This window comes from Leptosomus discolor, chromosome 2 (genome assembly GCF_034619465.1).
Source record: "Leptosomus discolor isolate bLepDis1 chromosome 2, bLepDis1.hap2, whole genome shotgun sequence".
In the NCBI taxonomy this organism is placed as follows: domain Eukaryota; kingdom Metazoa; phylum Chordata; class Aves; order Leptosomiformes; family Leptosomidae; genus Leptosomus; species Leptosomus discolor.
Window position 1 is genome coordinate 66,043,999 of NC_141392.1, and position 22,275 is coordinate 66,066,273.

Below are 22,275 nucleotides of genomic sequence, written 5' to 3' on the forward strand. Positions count from 1 at the left end.
TCATGGCATGGACTTATTAAACATCATAGGCTCAAGAGACTGGCCATGCTCGCTGGTGCTACAGACAGGCCTAATTTTGCAGTATTTGACACTTAGGAAAAGTGTAACATTTTACTGGTTAAGGTGACTTATGAACATAATTAGCACAATGTTTCCTTCTTCAAACTTAATGAAAATAGAAAGAAATCTGAGTAGATGGAGGGGGGGAGGGAAATAAACAAAGGGGAATGTTTTCCTGAGAGCACAGGAAGGTTAAAAGATAATGTAGTGCTATTAATATCCATGCAGCAATTTGAAAAAGTGGCCACAAAAAGGGTTTTAAAAGAAATGGGAAAGGAAGCAGGGATGCTGTGGGCAAGAGAAAGTTCCAGGCTTATGGGACTGCATGAAAATGGATTTGAAGACTGAGCAAATACACACAAAGGTTAAAGTTTATGATGGGGTCTGCCTGAACTGAAAGGAATTAGAGGCCAGTGACAAGAATCCTAGACAGACAATGCCCATGGGTCTTAACAAATGAGGATCTGCCATCTTACCCCCAGGCATCAACATTACTGGCTAGACTGAAAAAAATCAAACAATATCCGTGTTTTCCCTTATTAGTCTCAGGCTGACGGATGTTTGCAGCTTCAAAGTATACCCTAGAAAAGTTAAGGCTATTTTTACAAGCTCAATGACTTCCTGGAACAAATTTTTGGATGGGTTTCAGACCGTCTTTCATGCAATTCAAAGTACTCCGCAATACCATTTTGTACCTTATTTTTATAATGTCGGAATTACTGAATGTCATCTGCCTCTCTTACACTGGATGCAGCTGAATCCATTAGACAACTGTTTCCCCATAATTAAACTTGAAATGTGATACATGACACTTAGTCAGAACCATTATATACTGGAAAGGCTCAACAATTCAACAGCTAGATCAATACAGAATGATTCATAGAAAAATTGCACATTGAGCCATATTCTGTAATACAAACGGCCATCTTCTTTTCCAAGATTTCATAGATATGGAAATCTGCTACATACGTACATTTTCTTCCAATCTATTAATTTCTGCTTGTCTCCAAACCATGTTTCCACAATTAAAAGGTTCAGAATTTAGAAACAGTATTCTGTCCACTGAAAATGTTTTAAATTTACACTTAGAGCTGAAGAAAAGCTAAGGAAATACAATTGTAACGATCATGTTAAAATTTAAAGTTAAAAATTTTAAGTTCTTAGAATTTTTTAAGAGTTGCCTATCAGTTAGCAGAAGTTTAGGGTTTACAAAGAAGCACTTCTGGTCATCTTTCTTTCCTAATAGCTCTGAGAATAATGCACTTGCAAAGCCTTACAAGACCTAATTTCCAAGCCAATGAAGAACTCAAAGCCATTTCAAGTGCTAATATTTATCAGACCTCAACTATATGTTACCAGAAGTGAGCAGCACAAATTAAAAAAAATTATTTTAGATACCATGTTATGCTTGGAATAGATAATTAAGGGCTGCATCAAGCACAAAACTCTCTACCATCCTACCATTAAGACCATTATGAAACTAATGATTATGATAGTATCAGCCTGAGGAGCGTCCCTGGCTGCAGCCTGACAAAAACTACTGACTGAACACTTCAGCAATCCCCAATCTGATGAAAAAAAAAAAAAAAAAAAAAAAAGGGTGGCTAAACCACGGTCAGTCACTACCTCCTGTGCTGGTGATTTTTATCTCCAGGATGAAAGAAAAGGAAAGGCCTTGCTTCTCATCTCTCCATATGAAAAAAGGATATCTTTTCTCCCCATCAGTACAAGCTTTTCTCGGCAAATAGTCAGCTTTACACTGTGGCAAAAGGTAAACCAGAGTCAAGCCAAATTCCCCATGGTTCTTCCACTGCTACTTGGTTATATATTCCTTAGGCTTTTCTACAGTGAGTTGTCACTGTACCATACCACTATCATGTATCAGTGAGCGACACGGTTATTTCAAACACATAGCAGCAGCAGGCACGGGTTGTTCTGCTTGCCTCCATCGCCACACACCTATACAGAAGAAAGATGTGCTCATTCATAAAGTAGGATCCAAGGAGCAGCTGGACCAACAATCCCCACTTTGTGCACAGATGGCAGTATGTAAGGTAAGCTTTACAAGACAAACAGTGATAAATGTGAAGGCTCAAAGTGCTAGACTGAAACAGAAACTTAGGTAGGACTTCTGGATGAAACTTGGTTCTTTTACTGGCTTTAATCCATTCCAATACTTCCTCAAAATTTGTCACAACCACAAAAAGAAGTGGGTGAGTGTACCTTCTTTTAAACCACAACCCATTAAAAGACACTATTGCTTCATTTTAATGAGGTACTTATGAGTTATTGTTACTTAGTGTCTGGCAGCACAATATGAAGAATGTAAACGAAAATCTAAAAGCATTTGCTGTCCTTGCTTTCAGAGAACCATGCTTTACATTCTTAGCATTAAGGAACAAATGTGGAGATGACTAACGGGTGTTTTAGGGGAACAAAGGCAATAAGCATAGTGATCAGCATGTCCAGTTTGATTAAATAATACAGCAGTGCTCAGTGGCCTTTAACCAGATCATCGTACATGTTCTGTAGGGAGGGGTGTTAACAAAAACACCTTATAATAAAGAATCAAGGAGAAATTAAATGACAGAGTCAGAGCTAGGCATGCACATGGTTAGTTTATTTTATATATTTCACCTACACAACTACAGTGACAATAAAAACTATAATAAACATCAAGGTGCAAAGATAAAACACTATGATTAACGACAATGATTCAATCTCTCTACTAATTGAATAAACTCCTTGCAACAAGTTGAAACTTTGCTTCCAGTCCCACCTGACTACACAACAGCAAATTAGAGATTACCTGGTCTGTAAATGCCAAAATCCTCCCACAAGATTTATTTTCTCCTTGCCTTACAAACAGATCCTCTGCTTATCCCTGCTACCCCAACTTCCTTTCTATTAAACCCTTATTCTTCCCCTTGTATCTGCCCTCTCTGTACCTTGCTGAAAATGCCATCATACAGCAAATCACATTTTTCTTAGCAAAATGAAAAGATTCTTTCTGACTCCTTCCACACAGTTGATCAAAATTTTAAGGCCCTGCATGAAGAGCAGTAGAGTTGAAGGGCAGGACAGGCACTGCACTAGGGTGCTCCAAAGCCAAGCCCCTGCCCCAGCCTATTGCTATCGCCTATCTACTTTAGCTTCTTCTACCTATCGTATGTCACAGAGAAAAACGTGAGCTAAGAGATTCAGCAATAGCACAGCATTTAATAGTCCCATGCAACTAATAAAATGGTGAGCTCCAGAGCAAACTGTATTTAATAACTATTACCTGTTGGAAGCACAAACTCATAAAACTGATGTTGCGCTAGGCCATAGCAGTGACTTCTCATTTTCATTGAAATGTTTGCCCCTGTTGCCAGCATGTCAGGGGGACTAAAACGGCGAAAACTGTCATGCAGTGCAAAGCTGAATTAGAAAAGGTTGCATGCAGAAAACTTCATAATATCAACAGGCATGAACCACACAGGTCTGTTGGAATCAGTCCTTCATGTAAGTAAACACTGCCACAGGCAGGTAGGTATCTTGGCTCTTGTAATGACATTGACAAAAGAACTGTTGCGGTTTTTTCCTTCTGGTTATATTCATCACACAATACAGCATATACATATTTGCTGACACAGATAATTATACTCTTGAGACAGTAGAACATTGCCATTTTCAACTTTAGAGCATGCTTGTCCCTGTGGATAAGCCAAGTTTTTACACAGCCGAGTGAAGTTCTGCTACACAGATTAGTAGGATCTAATGGCACATGGACTAGAGGAAAATCTAACATGTCACAGCAGTACATTTTCAATGCAACTGTTATGGATTTGGACCAGCAGCTTTTTGTTTACTTTGTACAAATCAGCTGTTTTAATGGAAAATTACAACAGTTTTGAGTTCTCAATTTTTCCATCATGCGAAATGACTTAAGAATAACTGATAAGAGGCAAAATTCATTTATCTTAGCTTCAGCCATCTGGAACTAAAGTGAACTAAATTAACTGAATTAAACTATTTCCTTAGGCTCTCTGAAGCCAGGGCAATGTAACTCACCCTCAAACAGATGCTAAATGTGTGGTTTCATAATCTTTAAAGAAGCTCATAAACCACCATCCTTGCCAAAACAGACTGTTCCTCTCCAGCCCCATGCCTGCCACTGCTCCTATCTTTTGTGCCAGCAGTCATGTAGGTATATAGTAAACTGCACTGGCAAACTGAATAGGTTAAAAATTAGGTGGCAAAGGTAAAAACATTAATTTAACCACAGCTGAATTCACCATGTGGCTGCACAAATCCCCAGCAGAACAAAGGGGCCGGACTGCTTTGGCATGGTGGCAATCCCAGCTTATGTGTGAGTAAAGCTGTCATGTACCTAGAGAAGACGCTGGGCAGCACGACTCGCTTTCCATTTCTCTCTCTCTAGTACAGACTGTTAGAAAAAACAATTTAGAGAGATTAGGCTAAATGTCATTTATATAAATCTGAAGTTAAAGGAGATGACTAGTTAGGTGTACTACGTGTCTGTCTAGTGCAGGCCTAACTGTATTAATGCAACAAATCAACACTTCTTAAAAACAAAGGACCAAAAGCAAAGGAAATAGTTATCTGCATAAACAGAAGAGTAACTTTTTTGTTCATGAAATACAAGCTCCCCCTCATGGTCAGACCATAATGTGCATCATTCATCCATAAAACCAAAATCTGCAAATCCTGCGGGTAAAAAACAGGATTCACTTATTCGCTTTTATCAGCTTCAAATAACATTTACAATGGAATTATCAAACTGAAAAATCGAAGCCAAACAATTCATTACCTTTTCCAAATTCACTTAGTACTTCAAATATTCTGAGGTTTAGCAAAGCACAAGAAATTAAAAGGGTTTTTTGGAATCTCTGTAAGTGTATACATCACTTTTAGCTCAGGATTTCTAAAGAGACTTGAACAAAGAATGATTAAAATACTCCTAAACCTTCTGTCATAACAATTTAGGACTATTCCCAGTAGATAATTATAGGATGCTAATGTCTTTTAATGGACTGTTGGGAAATAACTAGCAAATCACAACAAACAGAAGATCCATATTAGCTCTTCTTTTCCTGAACTTTTGTCTTTGACAAACTTACATTTACATCAGTATTAGCAGACATGCACTTACCATTACAATGCTGTACCACATTCATATGTTATTGGTATCCAACAAATTTCTGTGTAATTTATGGAACTAAATAGGCTCTTACAAGAAGTTAATTTAACTTTATATATTTTCTATTGCTTGTGTTATCGATATTTCTCCTTCAACATTCATGTGGAACACAAAATAATACATGAAGTCAAAATTCACCTTAGACTGTAGCAGAAACCCAACATAATCATGAAGTAGCAAAACCATAATAAACTAAATTTAGGTCTTGCAAAAAATCAGATCATAGAAATGATCTCTCTTTACTGTTCCATGGACAACAACAGAATGATTAACATCCTGCAGGCAATACTGGTTTGTTGTTGTGTTTTGTTTTTTTTTTTTTTTCTTTCTTTCTGCCAGCTTGAGTTTTAAAACATCAGTTTTCTAGGGACACAAGTTATATTGCAGGCAAGCACTACGAGGAGTCAGAATAAACTTGTGACAATTAATTTCTGTCAAACATATATAATCACACAGCAGCATATACGAAAAGCTGATGACAATCTTCACACAGATCCTGACAACAGCAGCCCAGCAGAAAAGGGTTTCCAATATCTTCTCTTGCAGCTGTCTCTCTAAAATTGTGTATTCAGGATACTATCCACAGAGCAGGAATACTAAGCATAATTTTGACTTACAGCCTGTTTTGAATTAGTATATGGAATGTATTACAGAAAATAAAATCAACGTCACATTTCTGCTAATATGATTCTTTACATTAGAAGCTATAGTTATTGTGTCAAGTACAGACCAGAAAGTACTACATGGTCTTTTTTCCCCAAGATGCAACACCTTCAGTAGCAGGTTTGGCCCTTAGAGGTCTGTCTGCTAATGTTCTGTAAAAACTGCATGCAAACTAAAGTGTGTGGCAACTAACTACCCTTAGGTTAAAGGAATTATGTATGTGATACCCTTGGGGGAAGGGAGAGAATCCTAGAATCATAGAATCATTAGGTTGGAAGAGACCTCCAAGATCGTCAACCCAACACCACCACGCCCACTAAACCATGTCCCAAAGTGCCACATCTACACATCTTTTGAACACCTCCAGGGACGGTGACTCCACCACTTCCCCGGGCAGCCTCTTCCAATGTTTGATCACTCTTTCAGTAAAGAAATTTTTCCTAATGTCCAATCGAAACCTCCCCTGGAGCAACTTGAGGCCATTTCCTCTTCTCCTATCACTCATTACTTGGGAGAAGAGACCAACCCCCACCTCACTACAACCTCCTTTCAGGTAGCTGTAGAGCGCAATAAGGTCTCCCCTCAGCCTCCTCTTCTCCAGACTAAACAGCCCCAGTTCTCTCAGTTGCTCCTCATAAGACCTGTTCTCCAGGCCCTTCACCAGCTTCGTTGGCCTTCTCTGGACACGCTCCAGCACCTCAATGTCCTTCTTGTAGTGAGGGGCCCAAAACCGCACACAGCATTCGAGGTGCAGCCTCACCAGTGCTGAGTACAGGGGCACAATCACCTCCCTACTCCTGCTGGCCACACTATTTCTGATACAAGCCAGGATTTTGTTGGCCTTCTTGGCCACCTGGGCACACTGCTGGCTCATGTTCAGCCGCCTGTCAACCAGCACCCCCAGGTCCTTTTCCACCAGGCAGCTCTCCAGTCACTCATCCCCAAGCCTGTAGCGCTGCATGGGGTTGTTGTGACCCAAGTGCAGGACTTGGCACTTGGCCTTGTTAAACCTCATGACATTGGCCTCAGCCCATCAATCCAGCCTGTCCAGGTCCCTCTGCAGAGCCTTCCTGCCCTCGAGCAGATCAACACCCCCACCCAATTTAGTGTCATCTGCAAACTTAGAGGGGATCGAGTGCTCCCTCAGTAACAATGCTCTTGTTTACCTCATTGTTTCTGAAAAGTTCTGATGGATTCTCTTGTTTAATATTATTTCACATTCCAAATTGCACTGCCCTGAAGGACATCTGTGTAATAGGAAATAATCGATTTTTATCAGGTTACTTATACTGAATTCTTTGCAATTTAAACTAATGAAGACAGACATAGAAACTATTCAGTGTCTTCATTTTCCTCCTACTCATACCTCACCTTTCTGCTAATTTAATATGTAACTCAGCTAACTTTTGAAACACACTTGTATAATCTTCTGTGTTACATAATTACAGACCTAAAATCTTTTTTTCTGGCACAAGCATCGATACAAAAACTGAATTTGCTTTCACGAATTACAGGTTACCTGTTATGAAATAATATTAGCACTTCCAAGAAGGCAGAAAAAGATACTCTGAAATCAGCAGCAATTCAGAAGTTATGGTTATGACAGCCAGTAAGAAATGTTAAGACAGCGTATCCTGAAGCCATACTCACTAAACATTTTCAGTCCTTTTACCATTTTCTTCTGGTAACGTTCAGCTCCCTACCACGTTTCAGAACTAAATCCAGATGAAACAAACATCACTGTACAAGCCTAGAGACTGACAGGCCTAAGGCCAAGAAATGACCCATTGGGTTGGCAAAAGTAAGCACTGAAATAAGAAACATTTTTACTGAATGGCAGTGTTAAGCGAAAATAATAATATACAGCTGTAGTTCTAATATAAGCAAAGAATGCTTACCAGCAAGTATCAGTAGTTGTGCCTTAAACAAAACAGGCTTGCTTGTTTGCTAAATTTGACTGTACTATGAGTTTGTCTACTAGGAAGGACTGTCAAACTGAAAAATAGAAGGTCGAAATCTGATCTCATCTTTGCTTGTTGAATTCTGATCAAAATCTGGTTCACTAGTCCGAGATGTGTAGAAAATCACTCGTAACAAACTCCTTTACTTCCTGTAGTTAAAAGATATTTGGGTCTCCGCATCTAGCGACTTCAATTCTTCTGAAGTTCTTAACTATAAAATTCTCAAAATTGAAAGTTACTGTCACTAACAGAAACCATTCATCTCCTTTCACAAGAGGCACTGAAAGTGAATACAATTTATGAATTATCTCACTGTTTATAAGCCATACAATATTCTGTCACCTTTAAAAGAAATCTGAAGACAAACTCAAGGACAACGATGAGGAAGCATATCGTCCAAAGGACTGAATAAATACTTGGTGGATTCAGTCTTTGAAATAATTATGGGATTACTTGACAACTGAAGCCTCGCTGGAATGTAAGAACCGTTCAATTTCTACCATACTGAACATTAGAAATACTTCTCTATCGAGCGCTGCTTCAAATAATAACATTGCCCAAAAACAGCATAAGCAATTTGGTAAGCTGAAAAGCTCCGTCTTCTACTCAACTTTTCTTTAAAAGGTAAGTTAAAAAATACTAAACATTTCCTAAATGCACTTCCAAAATCAAACTAATGAATTGCTAGAGAAAGCACTGTATTAATAAAGACTTTTTCCATTTTTTCTCTGTACTGGACTGCAAAGAGGTAGCGTGACAGCAGCAGTCTTAGCTACTCTGCAAAATGTCCTGTATGGATTATTGCAGTATTAAAAAATGGTGTGACCTCACATTCCTCAGAGCACAAAAGATAATTCATCAATACTGAAAAACTCTTTTAAAGAGCCTTTCCAAGGAATAGTTGGAATTGCCGGGATAGTTTTAAAGGACACCAATGAATTACAGACAGTACTGTTCTCTGAGAATTTTTATTTAATATCTGTAAACAACATAGTTTAAATATAGACTCATTGACAGATAAAAAACTCCACTCTACCTTCGTTTGGTCTAGGTACTGACTGCTGTTTCTCAACCGATATTTATACTCTTTTTAATTTATATATTCCTACTGACTTGAATTGTATCTTTGGATGCATTTTATCTGACTGGCAAAGGCAGTGGCCTTAGCACCACTGTTAAGACAGAACTGAGAGTTTTGCTCTTGAAGTGAATGTGTGTGGGGACACGTATAATAGCCACATCTTTCAGTAATTTGCAATTGCTAAAGGAAGGCAATTAACACTGAACAAGCCACAACTGCTCCAAAAAAAAAATTCAGGCTAAAGCAGCATGGAAACCAACTCCATTTCTCTGGCAGATGAGTCACGTCCTTCTCCTGAATTCCCCTTATCCTCCAGGGGTGCAGAGAAAGTCCAAATTTTACTTTATACGTATATGGAAGTGTATGTATAAAGCATGTATATATGCCTATACATATATATGTGTGGGTGGGTATATGCACTTATACACGCGGCACTGGTAAGTTACAGCTAATTCAGTGAGGTTTAAGAGCAATATGTATTACACATTGGAAACACAAAACTTAAAGACTCCTCAGACCATGCAAGAGAAAAGAACATCACTGTCTCTCAGTGCTCTACTCGGCATGAACACAAAGGGGAGCACTATGTAACTTTGCAAGCCAGGTAAGACGCATCAAAGATACAGTTCTTAAAGTCAGTACGAATACACAAATTGAAAGGGGTATAAACATCAGCTGAGAAATAGCAGACTGTACTTGGACCAAAACAAGGCAGAATGGAGTCTTTATATCCATCTACACACCCGCACTACGTTTTTTATATATACTAAATAGAAATGTATCAGGGAACAGTACTGTCTGTAATTCATTAATATCCTTTTGAACTATGCTGGGAAATCCATTATGCAGCCTTTGCAGTTGTTAAAGGGGGATTAATGTTGCCTAAATTAATACCAACACAACTTTGTGCTCCATTCTCATCTAGGTTGTCAGAAGTCTTTAAAGCACTTAAACTAGATTGACAAGTTGTACCTGCTATTTCTGTAAGTATAGTTGTCTGATCATTTTCTGCCAACTTCACAAATCCAACTTCGTTTCTGAAATGATCAATTCCTTGAAAGGACAAATCCACGGTTTTTCCTTTCAGGAGATCTTCTACAAAATCCTTGCTGTCTGAAAGTGCACCAACTGCTCTGTCAAGAGGAAAGAAAATATCTATGTGAAAGTCAAGTACATTAATACTGTTTACATTGCTATTAAAAAAATCTCACAAAGTTTTATTAGTATCACTTCATTATTTATTCAGGTACTTTTGCACTACTTCCTATCCATGCAGTCAGTATTATTATCACCATTTTATAAATGTAAACTGGTTCATACACCCTGCTGTTAAACCACAGACACAGGCAGACCTAGCAGCAGGTGTAATTCCTCAAAAGAGTTTATCTTAGTCCTCAAGGTGACTAGATATTAAGATGATAGTGACTCTATTACTCTGTGCATCCCATTTAAATAAGGTGCTTACTCAGAAGCATTTAGTTTTCCACTCTTAAATTAATTAACTTTTCTCATCTCCTGATAAGATTCTGCTTCATTCAAAGTTACCACAGTGTTACTTAATGTTATAAACAGAGGTTAGTGACATTATATATATATATATATATATATATAATGATAGAATTATACAGAAATTACTATTAAGCTCATTGAGAACTTTTATTAAAAGCAGTACTACCTAAATTGATGCTTACTTTCTTTAAGAGATAAAGTAGCATGCACACATAATCTACATATAACTCAAGAAATAGGAGCAAGCCTGGTAACCTTTTAATAATCATTTTAATCAGCCACATTAAGTGCATGTACAATTACATGAAATACTCGTTCTGACCTGCACTTGAAGCGAATCACGTGCTAAACAAAAACTACATAAATATTATTCTAAAAGAGCTCTCACATGCTCACAGCTTTTAATTCTAGTCAAGGAAACTGAATTTAAACTTTTCATGTTGACTTTATAAACGCTAGATGGCAGTGACAGGCTAAAAACCCTCAAGAGAGTTTTATTCTTTTTTCTGTCCTAGCTGGATGAAAGCCATCACCATGATTTCTAAAGTATGCTAAATTATATTCTTTAAACCTGTACAATTGCAAACAACTCCACACACGTTTCCACTGTGTTTAACAAGAGGGACTTTTGATAAGAACTTTTTTGTTTAATTTTTTTGAAACTGAAACCTAGGCCAGGTTAAGAAAGATGTCAAGGTTGATTCCTTCCGTGTTTTTTTTAATAAGGCTTTAATCTATAGCCTAGAAGTACTGTAGCTCCTATATAACCACTTTAAACAACAATGCCACTACTTGTTCCCTGGCAAAGATATTTTTCTTTGAGTGTAGTCTCTGCCACTTACCTACCCTTTTATCACCATCAGACAAGCCTGTTCCTGTGTCCTCCATATGTGCTATACTTCATGTTTTGTTTCAAAACCACCATCTAATAGTGATTATACCTGTCAGGTTACTTCACAGGTAATCATGTGCAGACTTATTTAGCAACATGAACCTGAAAATTATTCCAAAACAAGTACAGATATTTCAAATACGCTGAATTGAAGATTGCAGTGGGCTTTCAAATAATGAATCATGCTCATACCTAAAACCCATCTCTAGATTTTTTGCATCTGAGAACTGGTACACAGAGAGTCATGGAAAGCTCTGTTCCCCAGCTGAACAAAGATTTATATTTCCATACTGTAGGGTGTGCTGCAGAACTCACTGACCAGCTCAACTCTACCCGATGAGGTCTATGAAAGGTCAATTAAAGTGCAGTGTGTTTTCAGTTCAGGGCTGTGTCACTGAAGATTTAGTTCTATTTTTTTCTTTCATATATAATCTTGTAAACACTAAGCTATTTCAAAAAATAGTCGTCATCTCACTCCAGCATATTTTGTATTTTCATATTCTATCAATCACTTTAGAACATCCAACAATGGCTTTGTAAGAATAACGCACAAGGACAAACATTCCCACTGAAGTCAATAGCAAAAAACATAACAGTGGTATTTTCTTGTTATTCCATGGTAAATGGTCTTCACAATGTCAAACGGTAGTTACACTCAGTGCAACTAACCCATGGGAATAACAAAAAGTTTACAAGCATTTTGCTCCAAAGCGGAGAAAGGAAGTAAAAAAAAAAAAAAAAAAAAAAAGAATTAAGCAGCCTATTCTAAGTGAATACGAACTAGGATTATAGAAGCAGTGCCAGGTTTTTTCTATATCGTTGTAATGTAAACATTATAGCACTTAAATTGATGTTGTTTCTTTTTAGGAATTTCTGAATTGTTAATTTTGATTACTTGTTAGAAAAAGCACCCTTGCAAAAAAAGTCAAACTGAATCCTTTCAGCTCTCATATTTATCATGAAAATGTCAAATTCACAGAGTCTTTGACAGCTAACAAGCAAGAAGAACTTGATACTATAGTCTGGTAACGAAGGCATTTACTGTGGAGGCAGGCATCCTGGCTTCTAGTACCCGACCCCACGACTACGTGCACAGTTAGCATGGACTAGAACTCCTTTGCTTGAAGGCAGTGCTGTCCTGACTCTTGCTTGCTTGCTTTCTTTATGGTTTTTAAAATCTCACATGCTCGATTTCATATCGTCTTACAAAAAGCAATGTAAAGTGCATTCATGAAGTCTAGATTACAGCCAATCAGTTAGGAAACTCGCATGGGAATTGCAGGTCTGGATTCCTTCAGAAAGAGCGGCCCAGAATACAGATCTTTCATTTTCAGGGCGAAAGCTGTATGTACAAAAATACCATACAAAGGGCTTTGTGCTGAATTGAATGTTATGTTTAGCACATTCTTATCACGCGTTTTGACTTCAAATAGCGTTCAACACATTTCATTTCTGTATGGACAGAGGCACCATTGTGCCAAGACAGCAGAAAAACTGTAGATATCCAAGTAACTTAATGGATCCAAACCTAAGGATCTGTGAACTCCCAGATGCCCAGCTGACTGGCTGCACTCTGTTTGAGGGATTACTATCACCCTACAACAGAGGTTCTTTCGCCAGCCTGGATCTTGGTTTCTTTCCATTAACCTGGTATCAAAAACTGGTGAAGCAAAGAAAGGAAAATTCAACTTTTTAATCTTCAAGTTCTCCCAAAAGATTAAACAGAACACATCAGTTATGAGGAAAAAAAAAAAAAAAAAAAAAAAAAGAATCCCATATAATAGAAAATGCAATCTAGAATACCTGAGGATAGCTGAGCTAGATACCTGCAGGAGGCATCTGGCCAGGAAAGGGCTGAATCACTGGGGAAGCTGCTGCTGACTAGAAGACAACTCCTGGGTGCCTGGACTGTGGAGTTCTGCTGGGAGAGGCAGAGAAGAACTCCGTAAGTACTTGGGTGGCAGCCAGACAGTGAGCGCTGAGAAGGAGCTCAAGGACTAGCAGAAGATATCGAATTTGAGAGGATTTGTACGATACAGAGTTTAGGACTCTTAAAAAATATTCACAAGGAGGCATACTTGCCTTTGAGATATTCTCTCACATTCCCTTTCTTAAAACGTTCACACTTCAAACCCTTTTTAAAAAACCCTTGCGCGCACAGTCAGTGGTTGTTCTCACTGATTTTCAGGTGCTACCACAGTTTGCTCATCAGCCAGGGCAGGAGGAAGCTGGTGTGCCTACTCTGGGAGACAGAAGGTACATGGAGAGGAGAGGGAGCGCAGCAGATCTAGTATCCTTTGCTTTCCTTTCTGTTCTCTGTTCCCAGCTATCTGTTTCCCTCCCTTTGGATCAGACCGTTGGGGAGAAGGGTGCTGACAGACTCACATCCTCACAGGAGAGGTAAGAGTGCAGAGGCCTCAAGGATACAGTGTTCAAGGAAACAAGTGTGAAAAACGAGCAGGGCCATTAATTTAAATATAACGATATCTCATTATTTTTAGGTGTGTTATGTTTTTAGCCAAAATACTCCTACTTATTAGAAGCATGCCCTTGACTACCAAATGGTTCCTGCACTCCATCTTGGATCCTTGCTTTCCTGTGAACAACTTGTACTTTAGCAGCCAAACCCTCTGGGGGGAAAAACTACTCAAACACACGCTTATTAGACACATTATTTTGTAACTGTATTACCATAACCAAAGCAATGTCTCATTGCACTTATTCATTATTTGACCTAGATAATTCAGTACATGGATCGCATGCCTGCTAACACTGCAGAGAAAACTAGTAAGAGCTATACATATATGAGACAGAGCGCCCCTGAAAGAACTCATCTGGGGGAGATGAAACCATGAGGCATCGCTTCCGCAGAATTATATGGATCTAATGAATTTTGATTCATTAGCATCCCCTACAAAATTGACACATAAGCAATGGAGCACTAACAGATGTTCATATAATGCCAGTAGGCCGTTTATCGGCATTTTACATAATATTCTGTTACAGTTACCAAAGTGTTTGCAATCTCAATTCAGCAATTATAATGTGAGAATACAGAGACGTCACATTCATGGGCCATTGGGCACCACATCTAAATAGAAACCGTCAGGAAAGTCTGTGTAAAGCAAGACTATAAAATGCAACCTAAATTTCCATTTAAAGTCAAAATTAGAGCTAGACACACAAATTATTATTCTGAACATTCATAAATCACAGCTGTATAGACAGACTTAAAAGTCTGAACATCTTTGTATTGACCACTGAACTTGCACGTCAGTAGGCTTGTCAGACAGCAGTACAGCATGAGACAAACAGTAAGAAACACCAAAGAACTGCCTTTTTATAAAGCAAGTAGTTGCATCTAGACACACCACCATTGTATAATACAATGCCTTTCCACAATTTTTCTACCTTTTATATGATCAAAAAAAAAAAAAATCAGCTATATCCCTGAAGCACCATAAAAATTATACTTTTGGTAAGGCCTAACAGCCACCTCTCTTTTAGTGTATTAAAATTTTGAGTATAATAAATTAATTTAGGAATTAAAATAAAATTAAAATTCATTAGGACATTAAAATAAAGCACAACTGCATGAGGCATTAGCTTGGAGCTAAGGTTTATTTCATGAAAGTCTTTCAGCGACAGTTACTAATTTAGCTTATAACATTTGCTAAGCTATGAAATTCTGAAAATTCCCCTGTTAATCTGCTCAGTGTCCCCTATATCAAAACATTGTTTTAAAATAATTACTTTAGCAAACATGAGATTTGCTCCTGCAAGTTCAGCACACAGTAAGAAAAATGCAAGGGAAAAAAGCATACTTTGTTCAGAGCTCATGACATAGCATAAATTATGAAAATGGCTAATTTTAAGATTAGCATTTTAAGAACAACATGAATTAAATGTTCAGTAACCCTAGCAATTTAGGGCTCTGTATTGCAAAAAATAAGCACCAGTTAGCCCTTCTAGTCCTTTTATGAACTCCTCCGGCAAAAATACTTCTATATACTTCATTTAACACCAAATACCTACATGCTAATTTCTTCTTCATTGGATAAATGCATCACAAACATGGTGACATGCAACGAGCCAGAGCGAACCATTGCTTTTGAAAGCCTTTGATCCTTTTGTATTATTGCATCCTGGACAGCCTGAATACTGCCAGTAATCTGGGAAGAAAGACAGACACAGAAACAACAGTTAGCCATTACAATTACTGTATCCCATCATGCAAGTGAACAAGAAAGCACACAAACTGAAATCAAACGTTTATGTAAAAACCATTCTAGCAGAAGAAAGTTCTATCCTCTGACAAAGCTGTGCTAATTGACCCGAGTAAACCCAAAGTGGGTATGAATAGAGTGATTAATAAATCACTGGACACTCCCCATCACATCTTAATAGGAGTTTGCTTCCATAAGTATGATAAATTCCTGAAGCAGATTAAGATCATACAGTTTTACACTGCCAGTAATCCAAATAAAAGGCTGCCAGCTTTGCTAAACTTGTATGTTGCTGTGTGCAGACAAGTGTCTGGAAAGAGATCTTTGCAGGATCGGGCACATACAAAACAGGAATATTCAGTAAATAATCTGTAGAAATATCCGATTCACAATTCTGATTATACTGTCCAATAGACAGATATAATCTATATACTCTCTTCAAACATATTTTAATGAATTTCCATGAAACACGTATACAGTATTAACTTCACCACTCTTTTTCTTTAAAATTACTTGAATTCCTTTTTCTTCATTGAAAATTATTTGTGTGGTTATACATGCTCTATAAATTGTACCCAAAATGTTTACTGTGCTTGCCATTACAATATTTGTATTGTAATGATTAAAAAAAAAAAAACAAAAAAACAAAAACCGAAAACAAACAAAAAACCCAAAACCAACCAAACAACCAAAGAAATCCAACAGCAACAATTCTCAACTGTGTTAGTAGAAATTAAATCAAATCCAATAACCTTGACCATCTGACAAAATGAATTATTTCTTAAAGCATGGTAAGCAAAGACATTACAGACAAATCAGCTTTGGTGTATAAAGTCTAAAAGAAGCACACAGAAAACTTCAATCTGATTTTTTTATTTATTTGAAAATCAGTGGTGAATGCTTCAGAAATATAGTGTACATACTGACTTTTATAATATAAGCACAAGTAACATTTAGGTTAAAAAAAACCCCACCACCTTGATATATTTTGGGAGCTCTGTTAATTGCAAGGAATACCACCTAAATTTCCTGAAAAAACACAGTCTAATGGGAGTGGTCAGCAGTGTTCTGACCGAATGCCTTAAGATGAGTTTTGCCATGCAGGAGTTTCACCTAATGTGCCACAGATATCTAGTAACGCCATATAAATAAAACCAAATAATAATAAAAAGGAACCAACTCTAGGGAGGGTGGGGAGCAGGAAGGTAAAAGCCACTTGCCAGAGAAAAGGGATGTGGCATCTACAGAACCACAAGTGTCTTAGGTAGTGTAAGACATGAAAAAAATTGCATCAACATTTTGATCATAAATCATGTTGTAATAAGACCACCTTCCTTCATATGTCAGGACTGATCTTCTCCTGGATAAATAACAGTTTTATTGTCTCAGGTGTAAGAGATATTTAACCCACATTTAAGCAAAACACTGGTAAACATATTTCTTGATAATTACAATGTATTGACCACATAATTATTTAAGTTTATAAACTAAAGCAAATGCAGTTACCCCTGGGGGAAAAAAACAAACAAACAAACAAAACAAACCTCAAAAACAAAATCACCTATCATATGAATTAGAATTTTATTCCATTTTCAACTAGTACTTCTAAATTTAATTTGCAACTGAAAGCTAGCAAAGAAAAAAAAAAAGTAAGTGTACAAGCCTTTCAGATGTGGAACTGTGTTATCACAGTGGTAAAACCATTCTAGCTCTGAAAAAGATTAATGTTATTCATCATTCAGATTAATTACCATTACCCATATAGTTTCCTTCAGTAGTACTTCCCAGTCCCTTCCTGCTCATGTCCTAAACTACCTCCAGCTCCCTCATATAGCTCAGCTCTGGCTTGGGCAAGAAGCAACACACGCAGTGGCTGATTTTCAGCTATAAGGGGCTGACTGGCTAACAAACATGCAGATTCATCAGCTGGCAGGTCTAGAAGAACAGATAACTGACACCTTCACACTACACTCTTCAACAGAAGCATGTTCTTTCAAGGCTCTCCCTGTCACGCAAGCACCAATTCCACAAAAATTGTAGGAAATTAGTACCTCTGAGATGTCAATTTTTTTATCCAAATGTGGACAACAGGTTGAACACCCACAGCAGGTTCAAAACCCTCAAAAACCCAATGGGGTTATAACAAGGCAAACAGATAGGCAGGCTCACATGTATATAAACTCCATCAGGAAACCAAGGGAAGAGCTTAACGAGTAACATACCTTTGGAACAGGATTAATTCCAAAGATGGCCAGTTAGCAGTTCCAGAGACAAGCTATTGCTAAAACCCATCAGGAAAGTATGCAATGAGCTGCCTTCTTGATGAAGACAAAACAGAAAGGAGACTGAGCACGTTCTCTCTCTCTCTGGCTACGTAACAACATTCTAGACAATCTACACTATCTGAAAAGAAGAAAAAAAGTTTTCAAGTACATTTTTCTGAATTTAAGAAATTTATTTTTAATGTTTTCCCAAAAGATCAAAACGTAACACAATAGCTGTGGCACAGCTGTGCCATCACAGTGCATAACAGAACTTCAGATTCATTCTCTTTTCTTCAATAAATCTAAGGTGCAATTAACAGATGAATGCACTGATTCTTCATTAAGCGAACCAGGACTCTTCCTACATAACTAGTTAAGACCCACTGCATAAATAAAAACTTTAAATTGCTATTTAACCTGCTATTTACGTTACCTTACGAAGTTTAACGTCACATTTCAACTGCTATCATGTTATTTTTTTAACTTGAGATTTTCTAACTTAATTAAAAGAAATGTCTGAAGGTAGATCACACTCAACAATTCTCCCCTCAGATTATTTTAAAAAGTGCTCCAAAATAAGGCCTCAAATACTGCTTTCAAGGTCCCCGTTCCCATTACTTGAAATATGTTATTCTGATGAGTAATAAAATAACTTAGTTTTGCTTATTGTAAGGATACTACCAGGAAGTGAACGTAAAGACTGTAAGCTTTAAAGATTTAACAGATTAATTTATAATTATAATCAAGACTGGAGGACCCTGAAAGGCTGACCTACCAAGTGATAACACATCAGATGAAACATAACTTAAAAAAAATTACCAGAAAAGGATACATTCATAATCATCCGTTTAACTATTTTGCACAAGTAATAATACAAACTTCAATATAAATTCAAAATTAATGGAACACCACATTTTATTTCTGAAGACCCAAAATGTAATTAAAATGAAAACAAGGAAAATGTTTGATTTCCAAGAGGTACAGTTCATGAAGTGTTCCAGAAATAACACTACAAAATGGCTTTCCATGCAAAGCTTAAAGTACAACATAAAATATGAAGAGAACTAATGCCTAAAACACTTCATTGGAGTAAAATCAGATCCACAAAACCAAGAAAGGTCTCTCACTACTAACTGAAATACTAACAGTAATTACCAGATACCCTCTGGCTATCAAAAAACCAGGTGTCTTAAGTCTAAATTTTGGCTAATGTTCCTTATACAAATTCCCACGTGTATTTTCTACTTTCAGAAAAACTCTGCATCTATAAACCAAAACTTTCTAGCAAAGTCCTGGAATTCCCAAATGCTCTGAGATTTAATACAGTTATTCCTTTATTTCTATAAATGTTATAAGGCCAAATAAATGGCATATAAAAAAAGCATGCATAGTTAAGACTTTTCCACTCAACCAGCCATTCAACATAATAACAATCATGAGCAGGAATTCTCAGTTATCAGATTATATAACCCCTACATTATTCTTGCATTTGTTTAATCATGGAACAGAGAGGAAGAAAAAATATTTCAGGGTAAGATGGCACAACGATCTCCCATGACAGTCCTCCCAGGCTATCCCGGATCTTACAAAACCAGCCTCTACAATCTCTTTTTCAGATACTACGTTTTGAAGAATTGAAGACTGCAATGAAAAGCTACTGCAGTTTATTTTCATTTTGGCTTCTCTTAGTCTTCGACTTTCTCACAGAACAGACAGTATAGATACACGAGGAGTTAAAATTCACCTAAGATAGCTCCTGGTATTAAAAAAATAAACTTAAATTTGGAAATGGTGGTAAACTGTTTGGTTTAACTTTTTAAACGCAATGCACCTACTTTCCTTGTCTGCAGACATGGAATGCATCAAAGTCATACCAGAGACATCCCACAGCATGTAAGAAATCATTCTCATTCACTGTCTAAATGAGGCAACACATGCTAACTACAAGAAAATGCATTTTCTTAAAGAGCTTTATGTGCTTCTTCCATCCATTTGAACATCTCACTAAAACAATAGGTTGTTTGAATTTTAAATAAGATGATCAATTTTCCTGGAAAATGTTAAACTACAAACTGCCTAGTTAAAACAGCCACAAATCCAAATTTAAATGCATATCTACAAGGAGAGCTAAAAATATTGCTAGGGATTTTTCTTTTTAAATTAAATAGGAATGTCTCTCTTCCTCATTCTAAGTGAATATAAAAATAAGCAAGACTGAAACAGTACAGAGAGGAAATTTAAGCCAGCTTCAGTCAAAATTATGTGAAATCCGTAAGACTGACACACTGAATAAAAAGATATTTTTCTTCTAGTCTTTTCCAGATAAGCAATTTTATTCACAAAAAATGTTACCTAAAGTTACTCTTTGAATAGGCCACTAATGTTCCTTTAAAAACACCTGAAAAAAAATTATTTTGCTCAAGATCAAACACTGTTCTTATAAACACATGGAGCTGTTGAAGTAATTCTGGTCATACCAAATTAGTATAATAAAGAGTATCACCTCTGGATTAGTAATTGGAAGAGAAATGAAATAATTCGGCTGATACTGTTTATTCTTTTTCTTCTTTCTCTCACTGCCTTCTTCGATTTCCCTTCCAGTTGTCCTCTTTCTTTTCTTTTTTATATTTATTTCAGAGGTCGCATGCACTGAAGAGAAAAAAAAAATAAAATACTTTCAGCATATAGATAAATCAAAACAAAGATACACTTAACATCACGCCAAAAGGAGCTGGACTTCAGTCAACTGACTGGAGCATGTCTTCCCAGTCATCTGACCTGCCCACGCTCTGATCTGTCTGATCGGGATCCTACTCCAACCTGAACTGATGTCATACAAGCGGAGTACCACACTTGAACTGGCAGCCTACACCTCTAAGCAGGGCTTATAAACTGCCAAGACATGCAGCTTCTGAACTACTCCGTTTCACACTGCAGTGTAACAGGCCTGCAAATTGTCTGCACTTGAACATGGATGTGACTTCAGAGCAAGAAGGCCAATATCGAGTTTCAAAAATCCCGTGCATGCTGCATTTTGAAATACAGAAACACGGTAATACATAGGTTTATTAAAGAAATAAGTTGTATAGGTTGTATTAGATTAGGATTGGCCAACCTATACTTCAAGGACCAAACCCAGCCCAGAAGAAATTTAATCCAAGCCAGATCTACTCTCCACTTCCTCCTTTCCCAAAGACACTTTCCAACATAGCAAAAGAAAAGTGCGTGCCCTCATTTGTCCCTTTGCACCACAAATTATTTTTCTGCCAGCTTACTCCCTCAAGCCTTTGCCGACCCTCTCCCACCACATGGCTTCATACACACCCATAAGCCAACCCGGCTGCAGACACCCGCTGTTCAATCAGAGGTTTACTTCTAGCCCCATGCTGGGAATATGTATGTTGGAAGACGGCTAATAAAAGCCATAGCTTGAGAAGCTCCTATACAGTAATGTGAATTGACATACCAGATGTCTTTATTCTGTGACTCATTGCTGCAATGGATCACAAATAGTAAACTTTTAATATGCTCAAATATTTGCAGGACCGAGTACTAATAAGAGAGGCACTGGACCGGATCCTGCTCGCAGGGAGACTGTTCCATGTGCACGGCCCACTTGAACGTGTCAACAGGCAGGACCAAAAACTGAGTGTGTGATGTGTGTATGCTTCCACACTACCTCTGTTCAGCATACTTACTAACAAATTCATCTTCAATATCCGTGTCAACAAATGGCATTTCTGCCATCAGAGATTCTACCGAATCAGCAGGACATGGCTCTTTTCTCTGTTGTGTCCTTTTCTTATTCTCTTTAAAGATTTTCTTCTGCTGTACATTTTCCAGTCCATCTGTAATATATTTAAAATAGCAACTGGGTCTTAGTTTTTTATATAAACATCTAAGAGACATTATACACAAGCAATATACCAAGTATACATTTCCCTAATTATCAGCCAATCAATATTGACATAAAACCCCCTGAAAAATGCTGCTCTTCTACCTTGTCAACATAACAGCAAAAAACACTTCAACACTTTATGTGGAAGAGCAAAAAAAAGGGAGTTCAGCCTTCTGTATTTAATAACTTATGGTCTTGTTCAATTTTAAGTAAATGCAATTATGTGCAAAAAAAAGGGATCCTTATAACCAAGCATGAAAAATAAAGTCTTCAGACATCACGTAATGTTCACTTTAGATAACAGTAATGGCATATGAAATTCAGTGCAGACAAACATTGGCAAATGAATTCCAAAGTAAACACACCAAAATGAGGCACAAAGGAGGAGGAAGGGAATCCTACCATTCCACATATAACAGAGAGTTCTCAGCTGAGTATATTATTCAGGAATGAGATGATTATTCTATTCCTGCATCTCCCACACAGTATAGTATGTTATAGACAGCAATGACCTGAAC

The 22,275-nt window shown here is 37.3% G+C and overlaps 1 protein-coding gene across 1 annotated transcript in view; it reads right to left on the minus strand.

Annotated features, from left to right (window-relative positions):
- The window catches only part of AKAP7 (A-kinase anchoring protein 7), an 88,035-nt gene that overhangs the window by 62,939 nt on the left and 2,821 nt on the right, over positions 1-22,275 (minus strand). Inside the window, exons 2-5 of the mRNA XM_086461229.1 lie at positions 21,558-21,707; positions 20,363-20,508; positions 15,405-15,541; positions 9,941-10,101 (exon numbers count right to left, since the gene is read on the minus strand). Coding sequence (XP_086317355.1) covers positions 9,941-10,101; positions 15,405-15,541; positions 20,363-20,508; positions 21,558-21,707 — 594 coding nt within the window. The remainder of the gene's footprint in view (positions 1-9,940; positions 10,102-15,404; positions 15,542-20,362; positions 20,509-21,557; positions 21,708-22,275) is intronic.